The sequence below is a fragment of the Lissotriton vulgaris genome, chromosome 1_1 (assembly GCF_964263255.1).
Source record: "Lissotriton vulgaris chromosome 1_1, aLisVul1.2, whole genome shotgun sequence".
NCBI lineage: Eukaryota > Metazoa > Chordata > Amphibia > Caudata > Salamandridae > Lissotriton > Lissotriton vulgaris.
In genome coordinates, this window is record NC_141685.1 from 138,171,244 (window position 1) to 138,194,951 (window position 23,708).

The 23,708-nt window shown below is 44.8% G+C and overlaps 1 protein-coding gene across 4 annotated transcripts; it reads left to right on the forward strand.

Annotated features, from left to right (window-relative positions):
• The first annotated feature begins 18,763 nt into the window (after positions 1-18,763).
• LOC147737792 (uncharacterized) lies at positions 18,764-21,497 on the forward strand. Of its 4 annotated transcripts, XM_086935388.1 has the most exons (5): positions 18,764-19,162; positions 19,247-19,330; positions 19,505-19,918; positions 20,087-20,727; positions 20,812-21,497. In XM_086935388.1, the coding sequence occupies exons 1-5, from the start codon at positions 19,032-19,034 to the stop codon at positions 21,414-21,416; spliced, it is 1,875 nt and encodes a 624-aa protein (XP_086791514.1). In that variant the 5' UTR covers positions 18,764-19,031; the 3' UTR covers positions 21,417-21,497. The 4 variants fall into 4 exon arrangements, with proteins under 4 accessions (XP_086791514.1, XP_086791531.1, XP_086791505.1 ...); XM_086935405.1 differs by lacking the exons at positions 19,247-19,330; positions 19,505-19,918 and having other exon boundaries at positions 19,919-21,162; positions 21,247-21,497; XM_086935379.1 differs by having other exon boundaries at positions 18,764-20,729; positions 20,814-21,497.
• Positions 21,498-23,708: the final 2,211 nt, after the last annotated feature.

Sequence of the window (23,708 nt, forward strand, 5' to 3'; positions counted from 1 at the left end):
CACAAACCACAAAAACACATACAACCACACACACAACCACACACACACATACACACAACCACACATACAACCACACAGACAGCCACACTGACAACCACACACACAACCGCACACATACAACCACACACACACACAACCACACATACAAATTACACATCATTAAATACGCTAAAATCCATCATAAAACGCATGCACTTATAAAAGCCTCCGTTGCCCCAATTAAGGTAACATTATTTTACTAGAACTCATTGAAAAGGACAGAGATAAGTACCTTCACTCTTTGCATAAATTCCCCAATAGCAATGGCAATATCTAAATGGATCATTTCAGTCACCAAAGTTATAGCCTGGGTCCTAGATTTAATATCATATTTCTTAAATATCGGTTTTAAAAACATAATTTGTACATCTAGAAACTTCAGGCAATCTAATAAAATATGTAACAAGTCACATGATTTACCCACAGTGCAAATGCATGTTTCCGTCTTTTCAATCATTGAGCTTTTTACCACATTATTTCCATAGCACGGGTCCACCTGATTCTTACCCTGAAAACCTCTCTTCGTAATTGACAATCAGGTAACCTATCAATGTAGGGAGAACATTGTTCATTTTTCCATGTGTCAATCATAAAGCGCACTGAGATCTTATTAGCAAGGTGATTTGGGTCATGTGCCTTAGATCTTTCCTTCCCCAACGTTCTAAGTGCTTTCTTATCAATACTAATCGTATAGGTGATGGAGCACAGTTTAACCTTCATCATACCACATAGCTTCTTCATGATCGCCTTAGTCTCTCTTGCCCCTTTTAATTCGCTATTCTGTATTTTGTTTTTACACCACTGTGATGTTTTGGTGTTCTCGCCTACTCCTAGGCGTTGCCAGAAGCGGAGTAGGGCTATACTGGCTAGAATGCCCTAAGATGTCAGACCTAATTCAAGTCTTATGGCCTAGACCATTGTTGACAAAGGGAGCGTGAATAGGTTTTTAAACTTTTTGCCTTCCTCTACATCCCAGCACTCTTTGCCGCTCAAATATAACAGTTCTGCGTCATACAGAAATTGCTGGGGTACCATGGCCGAGTAAGCTTTTAGCACTAGTCTATCTGACATTGCCCCATAGGCTTTATTAAACAGTTTCAGGCCGCTAATCGATGCTGACGCCTCTAGGTGAGTATACCATTTCATACTTTTTTCAAGCCATAATCCCAAATATCTATATTCAGTGACCGTTTCTACTTTCTCTGACCCCATCCACCATGTGAACCCAGCTTTCCTCCGACCAAAGCTCAAGGCTTTAGTCTTGTCCATATTAATCACAAGTTTTTTCTTGGTGCAGTAATCCTTAAATATATTTAGTTTCCTTTGCAAGCCAACTTCAGTCTAATCCATAATCACCAGATCGTCGGCATAGAGCAAACATGCAATATGCTTACCATCTTGTTTCGGGCTTGCCCCATTGACATTCTCCAGGGTCAACGGCAAATCTGCTAAGAACAAGGAAAACAGCAGGGGGCCAATACACATCCCTGCCGCAACCCATTTCCAATCTCAATCATCCCAGATAAACTTCCATCTATATCTAAAATTATCTGGGCCCAGTTCTTAGTATGGAGTATTTGAATCAGACTTAACAAATCTTTTGGGATACAGTAGCTAGTTAAGGCCTCCCACAACAGCTCCCGGTCCACCAGATTGAAAGCTGCGCAGAAGTCCACAAAACAGCAGAATAAACCTCTCTGCTTTTCAATCGACTTCCAGGCTATGGCCCAGAAAGCAAATCAATGGTCAATTGTGGAGTGGCCTGCTTTAAACTCCCCCTGTTCCGTGGGTATATTCTGATTTTCCTCTGACCAATCTTTAAGTAAACCCAATATGGCTTTTGCAAAGACTTTTTCCCATATGTCTAGGAGATTTATTAACCTATAGTCCTTCGGTAGTTTTAGGTAGTTTTCTTATGTATTGGTCTTATAATTGCACCCCTTCAGCTTTCTGGTACAATTACTGTTTCCAAGATTCCTTGGAACATCTTTGCAAAACACTCAGCCCACCAATCTGGTCTAATCTTTATTATCACTGCCGGAAGATTATCTGGGCCTGCAGCGCGGGTAAGCTTCAAACTTGCTATAATTTTTTTTATATAGTTTGAGGTAAAGTATTCTTTGATGTCAACCCTCACCTGTGGCCAAACTGGCATCCTTGACTCTTCTTGTATAGGCCATTTCCAATATATTTCTCCCAGGGAGCCCACCCATTCATCCTCAGGGACCATACAGTCTAGAGAACCTCCTTTTCTACCCACACTTTCTTGAACTAATTTCCAAAATCATTTGACATCTCTAGTTTTAATGACCTTCAACATATTTGCCCAGCACTTATCTTTATAGTTTTTTTTTTGTTCTGAATGAGTGTTTTGTATTTTAACCTTAGTAACTGGAGGGGCTTTCGACTGCTCCCCCTGGAACATTCTTGGCGAAGAACACAGCCCTGGATTCAAAGAAACCCCAGAGATATTAAATATGTAAATGTAAATGTAAATGTAGATGTATTTGTAAAGCGCACTGTTACCCCGGAAACCAGTGTGTCCTGGCGCTGTACTCATACCGCTAGGGAACCCATCCTGGCTTTTCCCCGTGAAATGTCCACTCCTGGGCAGCCCCGGGGTGCAGCCAGGCATCCCTAGCGCTGTAGGGGGCCGTTGTGGAGACTAAGCAAGCTATTGCCCAGAGTTGCAGCGTGGGACTCATGCTCAAAGTAGGCACCGATGTGAGAAATCAGGCCCGAGGGATTATGAGCCCAAGATCCGCCGAGATCAGCCGAGGTCAGCCGAGGCGGGAATCGAACCCTGGTCCCGGGCCAGGCCTCTGCACCAGGGACTGCCGCTCTAACCATTGAGCCACACTTCTCCACATATGGTCTGGTTTGGAGAGGCTAGACCAACCTCGCCCATGGACTCAGAGGTTGGGTAGGCCACGGCAATTGACTCCTTGTCCGTCACATCCTTCCCCATGAAGGGTCTTCCCAAAAAGACTTTGAGTTAGACACTGATGAACCACCTTTTGCAATTTTTGGTTTTGCTGATTGCGGTGTTAGCGTCAAGGATTGTACATTCCTTGCTACTTGTTTTTTCCTTCCAGTTGGCTCACTAAGCACCCCTTTTGATTTACCTACTTCGCTTCCTTCACCTGCCACTGGAATGTTCATCCCATTCTTTTTCCCGGTTTTTATAGTCTTACGGGTTCTTGCTTTGGCCGGTGCCATCTTTTAGATTTCCTTCTTAGTTACTTGCACTCTGGTCTCAGGTCACCAATACTATAGCCTGTTTTAAATGCTACTTCCCTATTCCAATCCTCCGCTGGGATTAGATCACAAGTCCCCTTTTGCCAATACCAATTCAATAACCTGTACCCATGTGACTAGCGCAGTCGTTTTTGGGTTAGTTTTAATGTCCTTGATTATTAAGAAAAACAATCACAGCCCTTCCATATTTTAACCCTTTGGCTGCTCTGAACATTCCGCGCCAGTGCGGAACGTTCTAAGAAACAGGCGGGGCCACGTCAGCCAACAGACGTGCGCAGCACTACCTCGGTAGAGCTCGTGACGACTGTTGGCCGACAGCAGCAGCTAACGGGTTAAACTTATGTAGGGCAACTGCTCCTCACTTACCTCTGTTTCACGGTTTGCCGCTGCGCACTCCACTCTTCCAACCCCCTGCTACCATCGGCTAATTGTCAGCCCATGTGCTGTCACCAACTCTAACTCAGCTGGTGCCTACAGCACTTCTTAGGGCCTATGTTTTATTTTAAGTTTAATGTTAAGGTTCATGTACCAGTGCCGGGTGCCAGGGCTTCGCCGCCTCAAGCTTCTCAGCTAAACTCTGAACCTCCCCCCTTTCCTCCGGCTGCAATTCTCGGCCTCCAGCAGGGCCCCCGGGTTTGTGCCGTTCTGCCCTCTGTTCCACTCGTTTTTAGTGCCCTCTTGCCCTCTGTACAAATTATCAAAAAGGTCCACCTGGGACTGAATTCCTGTGTGTCCAGATGTTCCAGGCATACACAGTATTTGTTAAAATACCCTTCACACACCAAAAGGGCCCTTGGTGTCATGCTTCATCACTCCACTCAACCAGCTCTCTCAGAATTTCTGATGTAGTAAGCTCAGAAGTAATGGAGTCAATGCCCCATGAGCCAAACTGGACAAAGGGTAATTAAAGGGTCCACTCAACCCCATGCAGCCTTCGCATCCTCCCTCGTCCGTGGCTTCCCATATCACGGAACAGGAGAGCAAGCCCATTAACTAGCTTTACCTCTCCGCATCACCCCTTTTAACAATACCAGCCAGTGACTATTAAGTAATTTTTCTATCACCAGGCCAGGTATTATTTTAACTTCACTTTTTCTATCACCCCTGACCCTACTGACACTCACTCCAATACACTCACATAGCGCCCACAAAATAAGGTGCTCCAGCGTAGTCGCTTGTCGCAGCACGCCCAGTCCCGCAGCGGGGCGGGAAGACACCGATGATGAAGCATGACACCAAGGGCCCTTTTGGTGTGTGAGGGGTATTTTAACAAATACTGTGTATGCCTGGAACATTTGGACACACAGGAATTCAGTCTCAGGTGGACCTTTTTGATAATTTGTACTTACAGTAGAGGAGGATGCGCCCACCTTGGTGCCCATGAGCACCACCTCTTCACTCCCCATTTTTGATGTTGTTTAGTCTTCTGCCCTCTGTGCCACTCGTTTTCCCCTCGTTTCTGTGCCCCTTTTGCCTTCTGTTCCACTCGTTTGTGTGCCCTTTTGCCTTCTATGTCACTTGTTTTTCCCTCGAATTTGTGCCCATTTTTAGGTCGAGGCTACCGTTGCACTCCGAAGCAGTGGGCGGAGCCGAAGATTTAATGTTGTGTAGTATGGGGGCTTGAACCCGCCCCTCTTCTCCATTGGCTGGCCTCGTAAATGCTGGCCAGCCATTGGAGAAGAGGGGCGTCACTCGAGTAAGGTGTCTTACGAATTGGAATACTAACCCCTCGCCAATTCTGGCGACGGGGTTAGCATTCCACCCTTCTAGAGGGACATGACATGTATGTAACTGGGAACCCCGGTTAAAGTTATAGGAAGCCTCAGCTCCATAAAATGGATGCTGCCACCACAGACACGAGTCTGACCCCCTGCAGCTGGGAGTCCTTCCAGCGAGGGGAGCCTGGACAAAGGGTTTCCTGTCAGGGGCGGTGCTAGCACCGTCCCAGACATGGTTTTGTGTATCCTGGGTAGGCAGGGCTTTTCAGGAAGGTGACTGCTGAGTGGCACCCCGGTGCTCACTACCGATAGGCCGGTCAGAACCAGTTCCAGGGGCACACCAGCCCCTGGCCTGGGGAAAGTCCGGCATGGCAGAGGGGTGTAACCACCCCCCTCCTAGTCCCACCCATAGGCAGGACCTAGTCACCGGGTCAGCTCCCTTTTTTAGTATAAAGATGGGAGCGGGCCCCCTGTTCAAATTAGATAATCTTTGGAGTCAAGACACGACTTTCTACGAAAGGACATCAAGATTTCTTCTTCAAGATTCTCCCTTGTGGCTAAGGAGTAGTCACCCTGCATCCGCAGGCACCATCCTAAGAACACTGCGGTCTGCTGCAAGTCCTTCTTCACGAATCCGACGACCCAGCTCGACGAGACCCGGCTTCCCTGGCACCTCTGACCTCTACACACCTCTACAGCAAAGCTGAGAACTGTGAGTGCGACGAGACCTCGAGGGACCGACGATCGCCAAGACTGCACGACTTCTTTGCAACAAGCCCACCGTGTGCTCCACTGGTGAGTGCTTTGGGGTCCGAGAAGCCCCAACCCTGAGCAGCTCCAGCACCGAAGATCATCCCTCCAGCATCTCCACGATCTGCGTGGGGCCCTTCTGCTTTTGCGTGCTCACCGCGCTGTGTGGCTACTAGCCGGCTGGCTTGTGGCCTTCTTCACGACGCCCGACGACATCACTGCTGCTGGTCTGGTTGCTCCAGACTGGCCCTTGCTTCCTTCTTCAAGAGAGGCACCCCGGACCCTCCTGGTCCACTCCAGACGCCATTTTGAGTCCACCGCGTGGGCTTGAATTTGCCAAGGCTTTGTTGCCCAATCCTGGGTCCAGCGACGCCGACAGCTTCATCCATCGTGGGACAGCTCGCTCCTCCATCCTGGTCGCCGACAACGCCTCCTGGTCCGTGAGATCTGCGAGTACAGCGTCACCCACTCACCTAGTCGAGGTGACTACCATCCGGTGCCCTCCTGGTGCCACCTGACTACTGGCTAGTAGTCTCGAACTTGGTCCCCTCTGCTTTCAGGTGTCATCTTCCTTCGATCCAGGCTTGGATCCATCGAACTTTCTTCACTGGTCGCCTGCCAGCAACTTCTTTCTTCCAGGCTCCTGGTCCGTCTACGAGGATTCCCGACGTCTTTTGAGACCTATGCAGCTGCAGCCCCTGGGCTAGGTAACTTCGTCATTTCGGTGCCCCAGCATAGCCTCACTATCCAAGGGTCAGGATCCACTTTCGTTTTCCTCCTACCAGGTCGGGTTCGCCCGAGAACACTAACTTTGTCATTACTAGCTACCATAGACTTTGTCCCGCATCACGCGTGAGAGTGCACACTCTGCACCCGAGTCCCCTAGGCCTCCTAGAAGTAATCTGAAGATTCTATAGTCAAGTCCTAGCGATTCCTAAGCCTATTAGTACTGTACTTACCTGCTAGTAATTTCGCATTCCACTTTCAGAGTATATGGTTTTCCGTGCCCCTCGGGCATTTGTATATACTGTGCTAACTTAAGTATTTTCGTAAGAGTTTTGTTTTGTGCTTAGTACCCTGTCCTCATAAAGAGTACAGGGCTGTTGTGATTCTTAATAAATATCTTGTTTATTTTTATAAAACTTGTGTGGTGTCCTTTCACTTGGTGTTCAAGGGGTATATGTGTGGTAAACAGCTGGCTTAACACGCCCTCTCGAGTCTTTAGCCTTAGACTGCTCGTATCCACGCTACTAGGATAGCTGGTCTATAAGGTTGACTTACAACCAATCATCAATAAGGGTTGCTGGACTGATACATAGTGTTCACTAGAATAGTGAGCACTGCATATCAGGCCACCTTCTCACACTGGACATCCTGCATTTGGCAAGCTGGATCTACTTTCCGAAGTATTTGGAAGTTGTGCTTTGGGGTGCTTGAAGCCCCAGATCCGAGCCACATTTGCACCGACGCACAGGCCTCCACACTCTGAGTGTCCCGTGGGGCCCGCTCCTGCATTTCAGCTCGACGCGTCTTCGCGGTTCCTTGCCCTTTGGCTAGTGAGCCCCTGGAAGACTTTCTTTTAAAACTAACTCGCTTTCCTGGTTGCTCCAGGCTTGCTCCAGCTTCCCTACAAAGGATAAGCTCCTCAGACCTTGCTGGTCTGCTCCGAAGCCAATCTTCATCTCCTTCGTAGATTGCGTTTGCCAAGGCTTGTTGGGTCCAATCCAGATACCGACACGGCAGTCCACTAGATCCTTCGTGGGACAGCTCGAATCCAGCTCCTGGTCATTGTCCACGCCTCCTGGTCCTCGTGGCTGCAGAGACAAGCCTCACTTCTTCACCTGAAATCACCCGAAATCGCCTGGTTCCTTCCTGGTTCCTTCCTGGTCACTGGCTAGTGACCCAGACTCTGTCCCTTCTGCTTTCAGGTTCTTCAGATCTTCAATCCACTCTTGGATCAACCTGGACACTTTTCCTCTGGTCGCCTTCTGCACTTCTTCGCAGCTCTCCATTGGAATCGACGACGAAACCCGACACGAAAAGACACCTACGCACCCGGCTTCCCTGGGTGAGGTAACTCGAGTACTCTGGTGCTCCTGCGGGTATTGACTCTCCTAGTGTCCTAGTCTAAAAGGGCTCCATCGTAGTTCCCTCCCGTGTGCCCATAATCTGTAACTTTGTAACTTCTTTGTTTCCCGTAGAAAGTCAATGGTAACCTGCGGCTGTGTTTAGTCACTGCACGCGTCTCCCGTGGTCCTCCTGCATCCTAACCGTTGGTTGTTTAGAGTAGCCCCAGCGATTCCACAGGCTATAGGCCTGCTTTCTATTCCAAAACTGGTTCTTATACACACGTTTCTTTTGATGACGTGATGGGCACTGTTGTCTGCAAAAGTACAGACTTTATTCTGCTTAAAGTATCAATTTGTATAGAAGAGACATTCAAATTAGGCCCCCCACACACACACACGGTCTGGTTCCATGTGCGCATAGCCATGGCTGCAGCGCACAGAGACCCTACACTGCCGCACACAGAGGAAAAAAATTAGAGGGAACATTGAATAGGACGCTGGATTGCATGTGTAGATAGCTCTATGTTACCTTCATACATGGCCATGGCATTACTCCGCTTGACTCGTTACTGCGGTCTCTGTCGCAGTCTGGGCAGTTCTTTACAAATTTATAATGGTGCAGGCTCATACCCGGCCACCAGTATACTGATTGTAATTCGGTCAGAGATTCTTTCATCTGTTTGTGCCTTGGACCTTCACCCATGTGTGCGTCTGCTATTAATAACTTTCTCCGATTCGTGTTTGGAATTACCCTATCCCCCACTCCAGGGATTCGAGCAAAATTGCATAATTGAGTGGATAGTTCGCAGGTAATGCTGCACAGTTGCCTTTTGAAGACGTTTTAACTGCCAGCATGGTTTCCCCGTCTATGTATTTTTCTGAACACTTTTTTGTGGCTACGGAAGCCGGTTTACTTGCTTCCGCTACGGCTGTATTAGCCAATGAATTCCCTGCAACATGAACGCCATCACGTCAATGACTCAGAGTGTGTATCACGTGAGTCTTTTGTAGTTCTTTCTGTAAAAGAACTACTTGTTTCCAAAGCATCTTATGCTTGATTGTGGCACCTGTGTCATCCTTGTAATCATTTTGAACCCAGCTCTGCAAATCATTATTGTAGGAGTTGACGCAAAAAGGCGAATCGCACACGATTAGTGTCGAGGATTCACGTTCGGCATTTTCAAGAGCCATCTTTAAAGATCTGATTTCAGCTCGCTGAGCCGAACATTTTCTCAGTGATTCAGTTTTTGTTATTTTCGGTCTGAATTTACCGCAGAGCCAGCGACCTTTAATAATCGCGCAGGCTGCATCGTAGGATTTATCTTCTACATTGTAATGCTGTACAAATCTGTCTGTATAGATTATACAGGAGTACTGTTCTAGAGGGAGAATTTCGATTGGCAGAGGACATTCTTTTTCATATTTTAAATCATTCCGTTTTTTCATGTGCTGGGTGAAATAGTATTTCACGTCTTCTGCAGCAAGAGAATTTTCCCACTGTATCTATTTCGGATCCAGTGACACTGTAGGCAGGTTTACTGGGCTGAATAGTGCCTCGAAGGTGGATTCTGCTGTGAGAACAGTGATCCTTTTGCCTTGTGCTAGTGCTCGTTCTTTCGCTATAGCAGTTTGCACTGCCTTTACAGTATTTTCTGTGAGACTGAATGTTTTTTCTGCCTGTGTGTACAAATGTGATTTGTAAGCTATTGGTACCGTTTCTCCCTCATTAGAGGTCAGGTACGCGAATCAGCATCTTCCTGGGATGACTTGGATTACAAGGTTGCGTGTATTGTCACGTGTTTCTAATTTTGTTTTCGCTAACATGTCTGTTTGCAGTGATCTCAAAGTTTCCGTGTGTTTTTGAGTCCAGTTGATTGGTTTAAAATCAGGTTTAATTAATTCGTAGAGAGGTTTAAACCTCTCTGCGTAGTTTAGAATGTAAGTTCTTCCGAAATTCAGGAAGCCTAGAATCGATTGTAAGTTCTTCAGCGTTTTTGGTGCTTGGAGTACAGCGCACTTCTCTAAGAAGTTGTCCGCTAGGCTTTTTCCTTCACTTGATAATTCGTATCCTAAGAATAAGACTGTTAGATGGGCAAATCTCGACTTTTTAAAGTTGAATTTGTAACCCTCTGCTGCGAACCCAAGTATTATGGTGTTCACCCTTTTCAAGTGAGTATCCAAGTAGTCGTCTGTGAGATAGATGTCATCGACATAAGATAATGCCTCATCATCATAGATTTGTAGTAACTCTGTTACTCTGGCTGAGAATAGTCCTGGGCTGTTCTTAAATCCTTGTGGGAGCCTACAGAAATTTTTCTGTGACCCCATTATTGAGAAAGCGGTCAAGTATCTGCTTTCTGGTGCAATGTTTTGGCAAAAGAACCCATTAGATATGTCTAATGTCGTTTTGTATTTTTTGCGAACTGTTATTCATTAGTGCCGCACTGTGGGAATTTTGTACTGCAAATGTTTTGCAACATGAGTTAAGGTGTCTGTAGTCCAAGACTAGACAATATGAATCGTCTGGTTTGGAGACAGGAAACAAAGGATTGTTCATTTGAGAGGTGCATGTTTCAATTACCCCTTGGTATTCAAGTTGATCTAAAATCTCCCTGATCTGTTTTTTAGCTTCTTGCTTAATTGGGTACTGCCTTTGTGCAGTCGGTTGACTTTTTAACTGGATTTTGTGAGGAGGAGAGTCCTCATCCCATCCTACATGATTTTTGTATAATGCTGGTGCCTGGGCTACTGCCCATTTCCTTGCATATATATATTTAGTGTGATAATAGCATAATCATTTCTTCGCCATGAGGGCACTCCCTGACAAACTCTGGGGCCAATCTTTCTCGGCTAACAGGATATCATAGCCTTTTGAGAGGTTATCCCAAAATAGACCCCTTATTTTTCTAGTCTTATCTCCCTCTGTACGCAGTGTTATTTCGTATATCTTATGAAGTTCGCTAACTCTGGTGTCTGCAGTTTCTACCTGAATGTATTCATTCGTGTCCACTGTCTCCAGATGACTCATCAGGATCTTGAGAGCTATGGTGATTTCTGCTGCACTGTCTAGCATTGTCTGTGCCCACTCTCCGTTTTTCAGCTGTGTCCTCAGTATTCTCGGCATGTTCGATTACTCTAATACTGGCTACCTTCTTCCTTGGGAATTGTAATTTTATACTTTGAGCAGGTTCCTTGTCTTTGGACTTGGTGTGCTCTTCCCTTGTGTCTGACCGTCCTCTTCTTTCCGATTTCTGCGAAAAAGATCGAGAGGGATGTGTATCAATACTTTGATATCTATCAGGCTTTTTCAAGTTATCCCTATTTCTAAGGTTATATCTTTTCTCAGAGTGCTCCCTCTGGGGAGACTGGTGTTCTCGAGTCGGAGTTCTTTCTCTCCGTCGAGGAGACCTTCCTCTGGACTGGAAATCTTTTTCTTTGAGAGTGGATTGTTTATTTCCATCCCAGCTCTTTTTAGGAGTGTTTAGGTTATTTTTAATAAATAATTTTTCAGGATTTTCGAGTAGTTGGGGTTTTACTGGTTTCCCGCCCAAACTATCTCTACCTAATTCTTCATAGCATTTTTCTATGATTCTGGCAAGCTCAATTGGTTGATCTGTTATATCTGTTTCTTTCAATTTCTGGCGGATCGCCACAGATGCTGCTTCTCCTTTTATATTGGCTAGTAATATAGCCGAGACCTGCTTGAAGTCTTTCAGTAATTTCATACCAAGAGTTAAAGCAGGTTCTGGACCGTATTCATTCTGAATTTGTTTTAGCACATCCGGTATTACCGCCATGGACGGAACACCATGTGTTTTTGTGTAAATGGAAGCAAAGACTGTACCCCAAGTGTCACAGTCCTCCACATGTGGTGCGACCCCCATCGGAAGGCAGATAGTCAGAATTCTGTGTTTCTCAATAGGGGTTGTATTCGGAAATTCTGCCTCTATTTGAGTAATTTTCTGTGCTAGCCAGAAAGGAATTTGTTCCCGTTTTGCGGGAGTTTTTCCAAGACATGATTGTATGTTTTGTGGTGTAATTTTATTTGTGTTCCCCTGATGAGGGGTCAGCTGTGGAACATTAACTGCAGTTTGGACTGTTGCAGTCCGCATTACATATTGGACTAACTGTCTATGTATTTTAATCAGTAATTTTAGCTGTGCTAAAAGTTCTTCTCTTGACATTTTTTCAATGTCTGGATGTGGTGTGTAGCAGGCTAGAACCGGCCACGTTGCTCCTGGTCTAACTAGTGGACCGAGCCTGGTGATGTGATCATTATGTTTTAGGGCGCCTTTAAACCAGAGCAGATGCTCTTGGTATTTTAATGGGATTTCAATCTCCCCGAAAGGAGCGTACTTTTCCGGTGGTTCCTCTATTTTGTAATAGTGAAACTCGTGTGTTGTAGCGGTTGCCGCTGGAAAGTTTATCCAAGAATAGAATACCTCTGTCTGCCGATATTCGTGTGCCTCTATCAAGAAAATGACTGTACCACCTTGTGATGTCAGTCCGTTTTCTATAAGTTTTCTTATTTCTTATGTTTGCCGGGATGATAATCGCACCCGGTTCATTAATCCCTGTAACATCGGGACCCTGTTGATTCGCGCCTACTGCGACTTCATTGGTTCCGTTGTTATTGCCATTTTCTTGCATTGTATTAATGAAGGTTTGCAGAGCAGGTTTCCAAGGAAACAAAGATTAGGTGCACAATATCTTGGAACACTGTATCCTTCAACGTTGACTAAACCAGAAACTTTACATAGGAATCTCTTCCTACTAAGTTCCGGTGGATTTTAACCTTTCACCCACTCCAGACGTCTATTGGAGTATTTACAGGAGAAAGGGTCTGTGTGAAAAAGCACGACTGAGTTACTCTAACGTCTTGCGTTAGTTTTATCGCCTTACCAAGCGTTGGGCGCCATGTAGTGCAGTTCCTATTTTCCCTATAGGCCCTGCGCATTGGAATAACATAAACAGCAGTGTAGACGTAGGACTGCGGTCTTCTAGGTCTCTACTGACTATGTTAGACTTAATTTAGGTTTGCGCCAGCTAGCTCAGAGGTCACTGGAAACTTTCTTGACTGAATAGGAAGTGATCAGCTTCCCTGGCTCAAACAAGAAGGGATTCAGCTTCCGACAACCGCATAAACATGACAACTTTGCTCCTCAGAATAAGAGTCAATCTCTAGAGTCGTGTGAAACAATAGACAGCTATTTCACTCAGTCAGTTGTGCAGATTTTACTTTCACCAGGATGCAGAGAATAGAGAGACGGGCGTTTTTCAATAAAATATATTATTTATTCAGCAGTCTTCCTTCTCATGCAAGAGAAATGAATTGCCACAATTGCAAAACCTGTTATTATGAAAAGTGCGTACAGTAAAAGGAGTATTACGAAATAATACTGTAAAAGCATTGATATGGTTTCTTAGCCATAAGATGGTTAAAATGAATAAAATATATACATTCATATATACATTAGCTAACGACCTCAACTGGTGCTTCTAACTATGCCTACCCCTCTGTACCTGACCTAAGCCTAATACATGGGAGGGAGTAAGTAAGTAGCAGTTTAAGTTAAGTTGGTTTTGCCAAGAGTTTGTTTCAAGAATTCTCTCTAAGGGTTTAGTCAGCACCGTACCTCTGGAATAGAATGCAGGAGGTCTGGTATCTCCTTTCAGGACCCGATATCCCAGTTACCCGCAAGGGTAGGCTGGAAACGCCGGAGCTGGATTTTCTCGGCAGGAGAAAAGACAGCGTCTTTCTCAGCGCGTCAAGGAGGAGGAGGGGCAGCGTCCGTGGGCTTCTCGCATCTGCTGGGCTCTGCAAGGGACAGCTGTTCTGCTCCAGTATTCACCACCACCGTGTGCTTGCTTAAGGCAACGTTGGTATATTTATACCTGAAAGGTGCAGAGTTTGACGTAAGTTTTTGGACATAAGACGTCAATAAAGATGTCATTAAGAACTGGTCGTTCTTACAGTGCTCGCAGGAGTTCTATTACTAATCAAAACAAAGCAAGCGGGGCTTTCCCAGGTTGCTGGGGGGTTTGAGATGTCGAAAGAGCTCGGTGTGTTATCTAGGAATCTAAGGAAGTGGCTTCTGCTGTGTCATGGACTGTCATGAGCTGCAGAGACGAGTTACTGAAATATGGCTCTGATTGTTTATGCCATTATAGGGATATGTATTGATTATAGCCGTATAGGGGCATGAGGTCACAATATTGATCGGGGTCCTAGATAGAACACAACAAGGCTAACTGTTCACAAACTTCATCCCCAAGTTCTTCTTCCCTACTTTCAAAACTGAGGTTTTCCAGTGAACAACGCAAAAGGCCCAAACTCTGCATCCAGGTTCCCACACCCAGCATCCAAAGGCAATGCCCTATGGATGATTTGGTCAGGGATATTTGCTTGCCCTTTTCCGCCTCTCCTGCTAATTCCATTACTGGTTCGGACACTCAGACAAATGTCCCTCACATTGATCTTAATAGCCCCCACATGTTCTTGTCAACCTTGGTACTCTCATCCTTAGAACTCTCAGTGGTTCCACATCAAAAGCTACATCTCACACCTTGTCTCCTCACTCAGAGCCATTGAGAAATCAGACATCCAATTCCCAGAGAACTCAGCCTAGCGATTTGGCTCCTGAAGTCAAAGAGTTTGGTTATTTACAACTACCACCAGACTGTATAAATATTCTCAAGGAAGCTTGGAAGCCTACTACTAGAGCATGTTATGCAGCAAATGGAAACATTTTGTTGCCTATTGTAACAACAACAATATCAATCATCTTGATGCGTTTGTGCAGAATCATTTGTTAACTGTTGCATTTACAGCAATGTGGATTAACTTACACATCCATTTGTTTACACCTGGGAGTCGTAACTGCATACTTGCAAAATAGACAACACCTATCTCTCTTCAGAGTACCAGTGATTAAAGCCTTCATGGAAGGATTAAAAAGGGTTATACCGCCAAGTATTCCCCCTGCTCCAGAGTGGAACTTAAACATAGTCCTTACAAGGCTAATGGGCCGGCCTTTTGAACCAATGCACAAATTTCCGTTACAATTCCTATCATGGAAAGTTGCTTTCCCCATAACGATAACCTCACTAAGGAGAGTTGATGAACTTCAGGCATTACCTATACAAGAGCCTTTCTTTCAACTTCACAAAGACAGAGGGGTTCTACGTACCAATCCTAAATTTCTCCTTAAAGTAGTTTCTGCTTAGGGGTAACTTGGGTACGATATCAAATCAAAATAACATATCATTAGCAGTTTCACTATTAATTGAACCATCGGACTTCTTGTATAGAATTTATGTGCTGCATAACAAATCAAAACATTCACCCCAAGTCAAGAGATCTGGGATGAATCCATCATTATGCTAGTTGCTAGTTTTGCCGCCATCTTAGGGAAGGTGCTGGGTGACGGTGCATTTGGCCAGACGATTCCACCCCCAGTCAGTACTTAAGGCGCCTCCTCAGCAGCGCATTTCATTGACAGAGCGCTTGTCTCCTGAGGCGGAAGCCGGGAGCAGCTCACCTGGCTCATTTTGCACATCCCACTTACCCATACCCATTTAATTTAGTGGCCTTGCCCTCTGCAGCCGATCAGGCGCTGGGAGGGGAAACTGATTGATAGTTTTGCCGCCATCATAGGGAAGGTGCTGGGTGACGGTGAATTTGGCCGGACGATCCCACCTCCAGACAGCATAAAAAGACATCACACTCTCGACCGCGCAACGGACGATCGCAGCGGCTGCTATGTGCGTAGCGGCCCTAAAGTCTTCTTTATGGACTGTCCGGGTGAAAAGATAGTGCAGGCATGCCAGACTACCATGTGCTGCAGACAGGTGCGTCCAGTTCTGATACCCTCTTGCGCTCTAGGAGCATTTAGGAGTATCATGAATATAGTATAGGGGGTCAGTTCTGTCACTCCAGTTACCCCCAATGCATGTATGCTCTGTCGTAAGTGTCTTACCCTTTCACAGGATGAGTCAGTCTTGTCTGGGTCTCTTTCCTGTTTCTCGACATTTGAATGGCACCTCCGAAGACTCGCGAGAGCAGTGACCCACCGGCAGGTTTTGTGGAGCGCTTTTGTCCTGGATATAGTGCTGCATTTAGTAGGGCACCCACTCTCTTTTCTTTGCAGTTGCCTGAAGATAAGCAGTCCCAAGGTAGCAGTCACACCTGGCCTGTCTGTAAGTGCAGCCCCCTCTGGAGGCCTGACCATCAGCAATTGAGCCCACATTGTGGCCGGCTCGACCACAGGCATAAGCTCAGACAGGGTGTTCGACACTGGAGTAGTTGTAGTCCCTCATGGACCTCTGACACAGAGTGGTCAGAATTTCAGCAGCTAAAAGCCCAACACAGGCTCTCCAAGAAGTCAGTAGATTCAGAGTTTGTTGTGTTAGGAATTTGGCAAATGCAACCTTGAATGGGCCTGTTGGCAGCACACAATCGTCCTACTGGGCCTCAACAATCATGTTGTCGTAGAGTTTTATTTTCTGCCTTGAACTGTTGGGAGAGTCTTGGCATCCCTCAGACTAGCTGGTCTTGCTGGATGGCTTTCCGGCTCGCCCTACAGATAACGAGGATGTGTCGGACCTTGCTTTTTCCAGGACAGCCTTGTCCTCCTGATGGATAGTGAAACTCCCTTCCTTTTCTTACCAGACAGGCAGGCTTCTAGGCAGACTTCTAGGCTCTTCAGGACAGTTACACAGCTTTTCCATTAAGTAATTCAGCTTACAGGTGATGTCCATTCAATTTAGATAAACTGTCAGGCTGACACCATCCCTGGTGCCACAGCAGGCACCTGCGTACTTTGTAGAGCACATTATTCCTTGGTAACAGAGGACTTTGAACTCTGGTATAAATGAGGGATAGATGGTCCCACTTGTATACACAACTGGCAGACAGGAGATGGTGTTTACTCTGTCGCACTCTCACATTGCATTTATGCTACGCACACCAACACCCTAAACATGCACTTGATGTTATTGCAAAGTCTGGGCACAGGTATAGAAATGGAGCATTACATGGGTGTGTCAGTAGAAAGCCACTCCACTGACCATGATGCAAAGATCTAATCAGGCTATTGGTCCTTACAACAGGGTGCATTGCCATCACCGCTCTAGCTGTTAAACCCATGACAGTCCTCTGCCTTAAATGAGGGCACACTTGGTGTGACCCTCCAGGTCACAGGACCGGTCCAAGATCTCTTATAGTCCCTTGTTAGAAGTTGCACAGTACTGGGGTGGCAGAAAAATCTCATGTAATTGTTTTGTGGTAGATTTATCCCAGTAACGTGCAGTTACAGTTTTGACGCCATGTACTGGGGAGTTGCCACAAGGAATAGATTCTTCTGCCTGTCAAACCACATGCCATTCACTATTTCATACTGTTTTTCTGCTTTTATTTACCACTTGTTTTAAGCAGGAGGTAGATATATGCATGTGGTTGGTTGGGAGGGAGATGGGCGAAGCAGGGGAGGGAAGGGGAAAGATATTTCTAACAGAGGGAAGAATTGTGTTTTTCCCCCAGTTATCTGCTTTTGGGATTCTATGTTACAAGTCCATAGGGTACATGTATCCTTTCTGAGCTTAATAAAATGTTGGAAATTCTACAAATCCTCACTCCTAGATCCAAGTACTCTCAGGCTACCATTCTACACCCTGCTCTGTCTGAAGAACAGCTCAACACTTTCAAAATTTTGCAATTCTGCTTTGATATGGCTTGTAAATTATTTTTGGGGATATTTACATGTATTAACTATTTAATTTTAATACTATAGGTGATTGAAATTACGGACGAAGAAAGCAAGATTTAGCACCAGCCAACTGAATGTTAGTGCCATAAGAAGGATTATTTTGAAAAACTGAAGGACATCCAGCATTCTAAGTTTAAACAATTTCCAAAATCTAGGTGTGGTGAGGAAGTGGGAGCTGAGGAAAGTACTATACCTGTAAGTGAAGTCTCTAATTTTGCATTTCATTAACCCAGAGCAAAGGCATATCTGTCCACACAGCATCGGAAATAGTGCCAGAAAGACCAATCACAACGTCCTCATCTGAAATATTATCAGAAAGACAAATTGCCTCAGCATGACAGAATAACGTTCATCTAAAGCACGCATGATCTAAAGCATCATGTAATTTCAGAGAGGAAGCACACACTGCATAAAAGAAAGATATAACAAAAGGTTTCTTCTGCAAACCATCAAAGAAAAGACACTGAAAGAAGACTCAGAAACTGACACGCTAACAACCAAAAGATTGGAAAATCACCTTTGTTCAACAACTGTTTTTAACCAGTTACGCAAGTTTGAGACTATCTGCCTCGGGATATAACACCTCGACCCACTCTGCTCACTCTGGCGAAAACGTTAAAAATTCACCACTTTATTGTGTTGTTCATGACCATCTCAGATTGTTTCCTTTTTATTGTGTACTGTTCTGTAATTCTATGTAAATCGCCTCAACCTTATCTGTTGTGCAGGAGTGATATTTAAAACTGTTAAATATCAAATTGGATTAAATGAGCACTGTTGCGCTAGCTAATGTAAATAAATCCTTGTCTTCAGAACTACAATCCTTAACCTTACACCAAACACAGAACGGGTAAAAGGAACTGATGTTCTGCGACTGATGAGCCACAATATTACTGTGCATGTTCTAATGTTCTCAGTTACTGCCATTATGCCAGTGCAAAAAGGTACTTCTCAGTTTAATCATTAAATATCAGACTAACACCTTATCACTGCATTGCTAAGAACCTATACTAATAGATTTGAGAAAAACTTCAGTCACAAAATAAGTTGCTGCCGGAGAGGCTATAACCAAAAGACTATTATCTGCTACAAACATTTCGACCGGTGTTACAGGGCTGCATCCAGACATATTTTGCTCAATTCAAGTGTTAAGAAGATTACACACAATATCTTTTAGAGATAAATGCTGAACATTATCTAAACAAGCCCGACTCTAAAATCGGGTTCACTCTTACCGTGGCATATAAGCAAGAGAAAACTAAATGTAGAGATATTAACTCTAGGAATACACATTTTAAAAACACGGGCTGTGAGAACAATTTCAGTGTTCAAACCCGCCTCAATCAAAGCAAAATAACCCAAGTTGGGGAAAAAGTTACCTGTGCCAAAAAAGATTCAGCCATAAATCTCATCTCACTGAATTTGAGAGAATGCACACTGGGAAAATCCTCTCTCAGTGCTCTGAATGCCAAAAAAGTTTCAGCCGTAAATCTAATCTCACTACGCATATGAGAATCCACACTGGGGAAAAACCTTATCAGTGCTCTGAATGCCAGAAAAGGTTTAGTTTCAAACCACAACTTTCTCTACATGCATTAACCCACTCTTTGGAAAACCCTTATCAGTGCTCTGAATGCCAAAAAAGTTTCAGCAGTAAATTTTATCTCACTGAACATATAAGAATCCACACTGGGGAAAAACCTTATCAGTGCTCTGAATGCCAGGAAAGGTTTTATAACAAACAACGTCTTTCTCGACATGTAATAACCCACTCAGGCGAAAAACCTTACCAGTGCTCTGAATGCCAGAAATCTTTCATTTACAAAAACAATCTCACTATGCATATAAGAACCCACTCTGGGGAAAAACCTTTTCAGTGCTCTGAATGCCAGAAATGTTTCAGTCAAAAATCCAGTCTCACTCTGCATAGAAGAACCCACACTGGGGATAAACCTTTTCAGTGCTCTGAATGCCAGAAATGTTTCAGTTGCAAAGGCAAACTCACTGTACATACAAGAATCCACACTGGGGAAAAACCTTATCAGTGCTCTGAATGCCAGGAAAGGTTTGGTAACAAAGAAAGTCTTTCTCGACATGCAATAACCCACACTGGGGACAAACCTTATCAGTGCTCTGAATGCCAAGAAAAGTTTTATAACAAACAAAGTCTTTCTCGACATGTAATAACCCACTCTGTGGAAAAACCTTACCAGTGCTCTGAATGCCAGAAATATTTCAGTGAAAAAAGAGACCTTACTCGACATACAAGGACCCACACTGGGGAAAAACCTTATCAGTGCTCTGAATGCCAGAAAAGGTTTTGTAAAAAACAAAGTCTTTCTCTACATGTATTAAGCCACACTGGGGAAAAACCTTACCAGTGCTCTGAATGCCAAAAATATTTCAGTAAAAAAAGAGACCTTACTGTACATACAAGGACCCACACTGGGGAAAAACCTTATCAGTGCTCTGAATGCCAGAAAAGGTTTTGTAAAAAACAAAGTCTTTCTCTACATGTATTAACCCACACTGGGGAAAAACCTTACCAGTGCTCTGAATGTCAGAAATATTTCATTAGAAAAATAGGACTTATTATACATATAAGGACCCACACTGGAGAAAAACCTTATCAGTGCACGGATTGCCAGAAATGTTTCAATACCCAACCCGAGCTCACTCGGCATAGAAGAACCCACACTGGAGAGAAACCTTATCAGTGCCCGGAATGCCAGAAATGTTTCATTGACAAAAACAGTCTCACTCATCATATAAGAACCCACACTGGGGAAAAACCTTTCAAGTGCTCTGAATGCCAGAAATGTTTCAGTGTAAAAATCAAACTCACTAAACATACAAGAATCCACACTGGGGAAAAACCATATCAGTGCTCTGAGTGCCAGAAAAGGTTTGGTAACAAACAAAGTCTTTCTAATCATGCAGTGACCCATTTTGTGGAACAACCTTATCAGTGCTCTGAATGCCAGAAATGTTTCAATGAAAAACGCCATCTCACGGTGCATATAAGAACCCACACTGGGGAAAAACCTTATCAGTGCTCTGAATGCCAGAAATGTTTCAGTTTAAAAAGTAGTCTCTCACAGCACATAAGAATCCACACTGGGGAAAAACCTTATCAGTGCTCTGAAAGCCAGGAAAGGTTTTGTAACAAACAAAGCCTTTCTCAACATTCAATAACCCATTCTGTGGAACATCCTTATCAGTGCTCTGAATGCCAGAAATGTTTCAGTTTAAAAAGTAGTCTCTCACAGCACATAAGAATCCACACTGGGGAAAAACCTTATCAGTGCTCTGAAAGCCATGAAAGGTTTTGTAACCAACAAAGCCTTTCTCAACATTCAATAACCCATTCTGTGGAACATCCTTATCAGTGCTCTGAATGCCAGAAATGTTTCAGTTTAAAAAGTAGTCTCACACGGCACATAAGAATCCACACTGGGGAAAGACCTTATCAGTGCATTGAATGCCACAAATGTTTCAGTGAAAAAATCAATCTCACTCGCCATATAAGAACCCACACTGGGGAAAAACCTTATCAGTGCACGGATTGCCAGAAATGTTTCAATACCCATACCCAGTTCACTCGGCATAGAAGAACCCACACAGGAGAGCAACCTTATCAGTGCCCGGAATGCCAGAAATGTTTCATTGACAAAAACGGTCTCACTCATCATATAAGAACCCACACTGGGGAGAAACCTTATCAGTGCTCCGAATGCCAAAAATGTTTCAGCCGTAAATCTGATCTCACTGCACATGTGAGAATCCACACTGGGGGAAACACATCAGTGCTCTAAATGTCAGAAAAGATTCAGAGGTAGTGATGGTTACATGCACCATAAGAAAACACACCATCAAAAATACTTCAGTGCTCCAAGTGCCAGAAAAGCATCATCAACTTTAAATGCAATCTCACTCTACATGAGCAGACGCACACAGGGAAGAAACATTACCTATGCTGTGAATGCCAGAAATTCCTATTTTTTTATAGGCGCAGCCTCACTAACCATAATCCACTCCATACTGATGAAAACCTTATGAGTGCTCTGAATGCCAGAAAAGCTGCAGAGAAAAATGCTATCTCACCATGAGAAACTCCACACTGGAGAAAATCCTTATGCCATAAAAGCTTGAATCTGAAAGACAGAGTTATGCTTCATGAGAGATCCCACTCTGGGGAAAAACCTTACGAGTGCTCGAAATGCAAGCAAAGTTTTGGTCACAAATTACTTCTCACTTTTCATGAGCAAACTCACACGGGAGAAAAAAGCCTTGTGTGTTCTGAATGTCAGATAAGGTTTAATCACGAATACAATGTCACTTCATATGAGAGAATTCACACTGGACTAAAGCCTTATACAGGAGGGGAAAGCCAGAAACGTTATACTCATAAAGGAGATCTCACTAAACATGAGAAATGCACCCACACCAGTTAAAAAGTAAGGCGTATCTTGAGTTGCAGAAAAGCTTCTAACAACCTGACTTTACATGAGAGAACACATATTGTAGTTTCAATAGGATTAATCAAGAAATTCTTGCAGGATAACTTAGGCTGCCCGCATGCAACCTCCAAAGAAATTTCAGGCCTTGAAAATATTTTAATTGCAACAAAATCCACAATTTGAGTATCTGAAAGTTACAAAACTCTCAAGGTCTTTACTTGACACAGAGAGATGCAAACATCAACTAATTAACAAAAAATTCACAATATTAATGTCTTACATTTTCTCCACCCAAAAGGTTTCTACTCACACTTGTTTCTTAACATATGACTGAAATCTAGAATTTCATGATAAGATTAGGCTAGGTGGTGTTCTTCAATGAAGAACTCTGCAGGGAGAGGCTTAGGAGAGAGTGCATCAGTGAAGGGACGGTGCAAGGAGAGGCTGAGGAGAGTGCATCAGTGAAGGGACAGTGCAGGGACAGTGCAGGGAGAGGCTGAGGAGAGAGTGCATCAGTGAAGGGACAGTGCAGGGACAGTGCAGGGAGAGGCTGAGGAGAGAGTGCATCAGTGAAGGGACAGTGCAGGGAGAGGCTGAGCAGAGAGTGCATCAGTGAAGGGACGGTGCAGGGAGAGGCTGAGCAGAGAGTACATCAGTGAAGGGGCAGTGCAGGGACAGTGCAGGGAGAGGCTGAGGAGAGAGTGCATCAGTGAAAGGATGGTGCAGGGAGAGGCTGAGGAGAGAGTGCAGCAGTAAAAGGATGGTGCGGTGAGAGACTGAGGAGAGTGCAACAGTGAAGAGACGGTATAGTAGAGCTGAGGAGAGAGTGAAGGGATGGTGCAGTAAGAGGCTGAGGAGAGTGCATCAGTGAAGCGATGGTACCGTGAGATGCTGAGGAGAGAGTGCAGCAGTGAGTGATGGTGCAGTGGAGGAGTGAGGGCTGCAGCCTGGATGGGGGGGCTGAGCAGAGAGTGCAGCAGTGAAGCGATGGCGCAGGGAGAGGTTGAGGAGAGAGTGCAGCAGTAAAAGGACAGTGCAGTGTAAAAATAAAAATATGCCTTACCTCTAACATAAACTAAAATCAACATACATACCTGCCTGAACAACTCCGTGCACAGCGGTGCACATCGCTGAAGGGAATCGCCACGGGCCATGTTGAACCTAGAAAAGAGAGAATAAACATCTGAGAGTAGCCCCCCACTTACCTCCTCCATCACCAGCTTCGGAGAAGCCACACGGATAGCAATCCCCATGTCTGCAAGCTTGTCCAGCACATCCTGTAAGTCTAGGTTACACCGGGACTTGGCTCGGGACAATGCGCGACCCTGAAAGATCTTTAAATGCAGAGGAGCGGGCGATTACTGCCGGATGTCGTGGCGTCATTCAGGTTCAGCTGGAGCACGTTTCCCAGGAAGGGCAGCGGGGCAGGCCCTGTGGGTCACCGGTGCGAGGGATACCACAGCCTCCGGAGCTCCAGCAGCAGCAGTATGGGGCAGACCAGTTTGGGAACTTAAATCAGATATACGCTATTGTCTTTGGTATTGTGCGCTAAATGCGCCGAACAGGCCATTTTGTGATAAGGTAGCGCTACAAAAACACAGCCATTAAAACATACATAATAAAGTGTCAGTCAGTTCTCCCCCTTTA

Coding starts and splice junctions, on each gene's coding strand:
- LOC147737792 (XM_086935379.1), top strand. CDS start 19,032: ATGCACACTGGGAAAATCCTCTCTCAGTGCTCTGAATGCCAAAAAAGT. Junction 20,730..20,813: donor GAATCCACACTGGGGAAAAA/CCTTATCAGTGC, acceptor TCTGTGGAACAT/CCTTATCAGTGCTCTGAATG.